This window comes from Mastomys coucha, unplaced genomic scaffold (genome assembly GCF_008632895.1).
Source record: "Mastomys coucha isolate ucsf_1 unplaced genomic scaffold, UCSF_Mcou_1 pScaffold22, whole genome shotgun sequence".
In the NCBI taxonomy this organism is placed as follows: Eukaryota; Metazoa; Chordata; class Mammalia; order Rodentia; family Muridae; genus Mastomys; species Mastomys coucha.
In genome coordinates this window covers 244,946,063-244,952,062 of record NW_022196905.1, presented here as the reverse complement: position 1 = coordinate 244,952,062, position 6,000 = coordinate 244,946,063, and the positions used below count along the sequence as shown (strand labels likewise).

Below are 6,000 nucleotides of genomic sequence, written 5' to 3'. Positions count from 1 at the left end.
TCAGGGACTGAGGTATCTCTGTATCTCCCCAGTCTCCATCTTTTTTCTTCTTTTTTTGCTTTTGCAATGAAAACATCAAAATACATAAAGACAAGAATTGATGACCACAGTGCTAAATCTGAAACTCTTTCTGTGAACTGGCAGCAGACCACCCATGTGTAATGTATGCTCTGCCTGCCTTTCTCAGACCACTCCATTGTCTCAGCATCACCCCGAGAGGGGCAGAAGACTGAATGGCAGCTCCAAGTAAAAACAGAGGGAGGAAAATACAAAAGGCCCCAGGGGACAAATCGGGCTTACTCTTCTTCCTCTGTAAGAGCCAAGCAGCTCAGCGACCACATGCACACTGGCTGCTCATTTCAGGCAAGGTAATTTTATTCTTTTGTATTCTGTACGTTTAAGCAAGGCTTCCTTCCCTTCCCCACAGCTGCACACCCAGATGATAGCGCTGCTGCCTGTTTCTCATCATAAGCAGAGTCATCTCACTGTGAAAGAATATTAAGATGGGACCTGGGAGGGGGGACAGCCTCTCTAGCTGGAAGAAAATGCTCCATAGTTATAGACACGTCTCCTCTAAGTGGCTCAGGACAATGAAGAGTGTACTGATTAGATGGGATTCACCCTTCTATCTGCACAGGCTTTGGGCCAGATGCAGAGTGACCAAATGGATGCTCTAGAAAGGTAGCCCTGAACACCCAAGTGGCCAGCGCCAAGGAGGCAGCGGAGCCACCTGCTGAGAGGCGTGTGGCCACGGCTTTGGCTGCTTGGTTCCCTCTGCTGCCTTCTATGTTCTGTGAAGCAGGTCTATGGCAGGACCACAATCTTCTTTTCCAGTTTCTGGGGTGGGAACAGGAAGTTCCTCATGATCTCATCCAGCTCCTCCAGGGCCAGTTGGGCATGTAGCTTGGCAACATCATCGGGTTCCAAACGCACCACGTGCTTCAGCAAGTGATAGAGATCCTTGAGGACATCGCTCAGCACCTGGAGAGAAAGACAGGGTCATGACCACATGACTACTGGGAAATAATCTCTGGCTCTCTTGTGAAGATAATGCAGGGACCTTCTAACTTGGAGGAGGGAGCTGGCTGCATCCCACATAAGATTCCTTTGTGGTTTTTACCCGCAACACCTCACTATGGAATTTTAGGCTGTGCCTCATTATTTCCAGACCCCAGTATCGCTCCTAGACCCTCTTCCTTCAGTCAAAGGATAGCAGAGGCCTCAGGACAAAGGCAGCCAAGACTGCCTGGGTATAGATGCCTCTAGAGCAACTGACTGCTTGCATTTTCCTCAGGGCCTCTGTGTGCCTGTATAATCATACATAGAGGAGCCAGTGCTCCCTCTGCAATGTGGATCCTGAGGCTAGAACTAGGGTCAAAGGCCTGATGGCAACAGCCTTTACCACCGATCCATCTCGCTGTCCCCTTGTTCTTCTGGGATACAGACTGGCCTCATCCTTCTGAGGGATACAGATATGTTTGATTCTAATTTAAGATTTTTGTTGCCGGGCAGTGGTGGCGCACGCCTTTAATCCCAGCACTTGGGAGGCAGAGGCAGGCGGATTTCTGAGTTCGAGGCCAGCCTGGTCTACAGAGTGAGTTCCAGGACAGCCAGGGCTACACAGAGAAACCCTGTCTCAATACCACACACCCCCCCCAAAAAAGATTTTTGTTAAGGCTGGTCATAGTGGCACAGACCTTTAATCCCAGGACTCAGAAGACAGAAGCTGGCAGATCTCTGGGAGTTTGAGGCCACCCTGATCTTTATAGTAAGTTCCAGAACAGTCAAAGCTATACCTAGAACCAGCCCTAGAAAGAATTACAGGAAAACAGGAAAGAGTAGACAAGTCCAGGTGAGTATAAAACAGAATGTGGCTCAGCATGGTGGCACCTGGTTCTGATCCCTACTCCTGGAAGGTAGCAGCTGAGAGATCAGCAGCTCAAAGCTGACCTCAGGTACAATAGACGATTCGGTGTCAGCCTGGGCTCTGAGACCCCGTCTCAAAATAAAGCAAAACAACCAAACAACAATAAAACAAGTAAAAACCAAACCAAACCAAAACACAACACATTTAAGGTCCCAGGGGCAGAGGGCAGAAGAAAAGGAGGGTATAGTGAACTGCAGAAATGACCAGAAATGGTGGGCGATGAACACATGGTCCGGCCCAGACTTTCCCAGGCATCTCAGCCCCACACAACCCCCCACTGTGCTGCTTGGTGTCTTGGACTTGCTATGAGAAATTAGAACCCCTCTAACTTGTGAGGTTCTTGGTCATCATGACACTGGGGACAAGTGGGGCAAGGTAGGGAACAGGGTTCCCCTAAAAGCCCTGGGCCTGTCCTTCCCACACCTGGCCTCCCCCAGGCTGCCTGCACTCTGGCTCTGTGGATCTTTTCTCTAAGCAGAGCTCCTTCCCTGTTCTCTGCCTTAGCATACGCTTTCATACAAGGCCACTTCACATCCTGTTTATCCTGTATGCACTGCCAAGATCCCATTCTGAGGGCTTTTCTCTCTAACGCCCACCCTCAAATTCTGTTTGCAGTCCCTATCACAATTATAATTTAAATATTTGTTGTGATTTTGTTTTTTATTTATGTTGGGAATTGATCTTATATAATTAAAAATGTTTTCCTCATTAGATCACAAATTCTACTGATGCCAAGCATGTCTTGCTTTCTTCTACTGTGGGCTGGGACTTCACATAATGACTGGCATCTGGCAGATGCTCTAAGACATTCATGATGGAATGGAGGCACAAATGCCACTCCTGGCCAGCCTTGTGACTCTAAGAACATCTACCCAAACAGTGCCAGACAGCCAGTCTAGCCCCCCAAGCCCATGCACCTGCTTTAATGACCTCCTATTGAGATACAAACATTACTAATAACTTTTATTGGATTTATGACTTGTAAATGACATCTAGTAAAACAGTGGAGCAGGAATGTGAGCAGAGGAGATGCATGCTGTCTCTCACAAGTGATTTTTGACTGTGGTTACTATGCGCCATCAACACAAGACTCTGATAGACTTATAGCGAGTGGGAGAATAATCACAGCCAGAAGCAGGTCCATGTGTCTGTTACTCCTACAACTGAGCAAATGGACATACTGATATTCTGGAGAGTTCCAGCAATCCATTCCAGCTCGAACCTGTGCCCACCACACAAGAAAGTAATAGCTGTCTCAGAAAGACAGACATCCAGAAACTCTATGTAACACCCTCGCCCATTCACCCACTTCTTTGTTTTAGCCAAACAGTCACCTAAAGACAGTGACATAGAAGGAAGCAGGCCAGCTGTCATCCTTGCTGGCCCGGCCAGCCTGATGGAGGTGCAGGCTGACAGCAGGAGGGCGAGTGAGGAAGGACACAGTTGCACTCGCTTTTGCAGGTTCTTCCAGTTTTCAATGACTGAAACGCATGTGCACGTGCAAGATGGGGGATGCACACTGTAATACTGGTGATTCTGGGTATGAGTTAAATACTCTTCTATTTGCATTTCAGATTGACACTGCATAGACTAAAGATGAGCTGTAAAAAGCATGCAATTATTTCGTACGTCAGTTTCTCCTTAGAGCAACCTCAATGGCAATCAGTAACCACCTGGACAAGTAAATTGAGATTCTGGGGGAGAAAGGGAAATTGCATCTTATTATAATTAATGCCACTTCCCCCTCTTTTTTTTTTTTTTTTTGAGAAAGGGTTTCTCTGTGTAGCCCTGGCTATTCTGAAACTTGAGCTCGCTCTATAGACCAGGCTGGCCTTGAATTTATAGAGATCTGCCTACCTCTGCCTCCCAGGTGCTGAGATTAAAGGCATGTGCCACCACTGCCTGGTCCCTCTTTTTTAAAATGTTTTTTGTTTGTTTGGTTGGTTGGTTTTTCGAGACAGGGTTTCCCTGTATAGCCCTGGCTGTCCTGGAACTCACTGTGTAGACCAGGCTAGCCTTGAACTCAGAAATCCACCTGCCTCTGCCTCCCAAGTGCTGGGATTAGTGTGCCACCACTGCCCGGCTTAAAAATGTTTTTAAGAATGCATTTATTGCCGGGCAGTGGTGGTGCACGCCTTTAATCCCAGCACTTGGGAGGTAGAGGCAGAGGCAGGTGGATTTCTGCGTTCGAGGCCAGCCTGGTCTACAGAGTGAGTTCCAGGACAGCCAGGGCTACACAGAGAAACCCTGTCTTGAAAAACCTAAAAAAAAAAAAAAAAAAAAAAAAAAAAAAAAAAGAATGCATTTACTTTATGTGTGTGAGTGCCTTGCATAGGTATCTGTGCATTATGTGCATCCTAGTACTGGACTTATGAACAGCTATGAGCTGCTATGTGGGTGCTAAGAATTGAACTTGGATCCTCTACAAGGACAGCAAGTGTTCAACTGCTGGGCCTTTTCTCTACCACCTCCCTCTTTAATGGGGGCCTTATGTTTTGGTTCTGCATAGGAACACAGGTTTTACACAGTCAGTTCTGCCATGTCTGCTCCTTTTCCAAATGTTGCTCTATTAAGCCGTGAGCCAAGCTCACTAAGATGCTGTAATTCTCAAGGAGTAAGGCAGGTATCCAGCCCTAACTAGCCCTGCCCACACTCTGCTAACCCTTCTTCATCTTTTTTTGGCAGAATGAAAATGAGATGATTCCAGAAAGAGGACAACTGCACAGCTCCTGCCCCACGGTTACCACTCACTCTGTAATCATTACGAAGGGCCTATGTGGTACCCAGGCCATATACCAGTACTAAAGAGATGGATAGTCCATGAACCAGCCTGTGGCAGCCAAAGCCCAGAGGAGAGAGAGGCACAGGCCACACAGTGAGGTCTACTGAGAGGTAAATGGTGTGGATGATTATCAGGATCATCACAGGAAGTGATCTGCCTTGGAGGTGGGAGGGAGATTAGCTACGACACTCTGCTGGTGAAAGGGGTATCACTGTGACATGGATTGGGTGGCACCAGGAAATGGCTTTGGGATCCATTAGCAAGTCCCTTGACATCTAGCCACTTGAGATAAAGAAGTCTCTAAGCAAAAATAATTTAAAATGTTATATTTATAATAAAAATTATATTTACTTATTTAGTATGTGTATATGTATGTGAACACACATGTGCCATGGCTCGCACATGTGTAAGGATAGGAATCAACTTTCTTCTTATACCATATGGGTCTGGGAATTGAACTCAGGTCCTCAGGCTTGGCAGCAAGTGCCTTTATCCACTGAGGCATCTTGCTGTCCTTGGCTTCCAACTCTCTAGGCAGCCAAGGAGGACTGTGAACTCCTTCCTGCCTCCTTCCGGAGGCCAAGAGTACAGGTGTGTGCTGCCACCTGCTCAGTTTTCAGCAATTCAGGGACTCAAGCCAGAGCTAGGCAAGTGCTCTGCCAGCTGAGCGACATTCAGAGCCCTGCGAACTTCTTTCTCCTAGAGACACCCACTGCTCAAAGAAAGGCAGCTCTAGCTCTCTAAATGGGATAGTTCTCAGGCATTCTGCTCTTCCGGGGTGAGGGTGGGATTTTCCCCAGGGCGCTGCTCTGTCTTTAACTAACAGTAACGCTTGTCAAACACATGGCATCTTTGATGGGGGCTGAGCTCCTGTTACCAGGCTCTGGACTTTTTGTTTTTGTTTTTGGCGAGTGTTAAGCAAAGCCTTCTTCTTAATTAGCAGGTCCATCTTAGCAGCCCACCCTCCTGTGCCTCTGTCCAATCCTACACATCATGGGACTTCCTCTGGACTCCCCAAGGATCAAAGCTTCCTGCCAGCCAAGGATTGTCACCAAATCCTAGGGATCAGGAGCTGAATACAAGGAAAGTTCAAAGGTAAAGGTATTCACAGGAGCCTCTGAGGTGGGCAGGATACAAACAATCCTGTGGGGAGAACCTCTCATTAAGACTTCAACACTCTGCCATCTACACACGCACACACAACACACACACACACACACATACACACTTGTCATGTACACACCTCCCACTCCTCCCACCTGCCATCTACACATACACCACCCCAATCAAG

General features: G+C 47.5%; 1 protein-coding gene across 1 annotated transcript in view; it reads right to left on the bottom strand.

The window, feature by feature from the left end:
• Positions 1–354: 354 nt before the first annotated feature.
• Tango6 (transport and golgi organization 6 homolog) overlaps positions 355–6,000 on the bottom strand; it is a 176,475-nt gene continuing 170,829 nt past the window's right edge. The window contains exon 18 of the mRNA XM_031341306.1: positions 355–981. Coding sequence (XP_031197166.1) covers positions 805–981 — 177 coding nt within the window. The 3' untranslated portion in view covers positions 355–804. The remainder of the gene's footprint in view (positions 982–6,000) is intronic.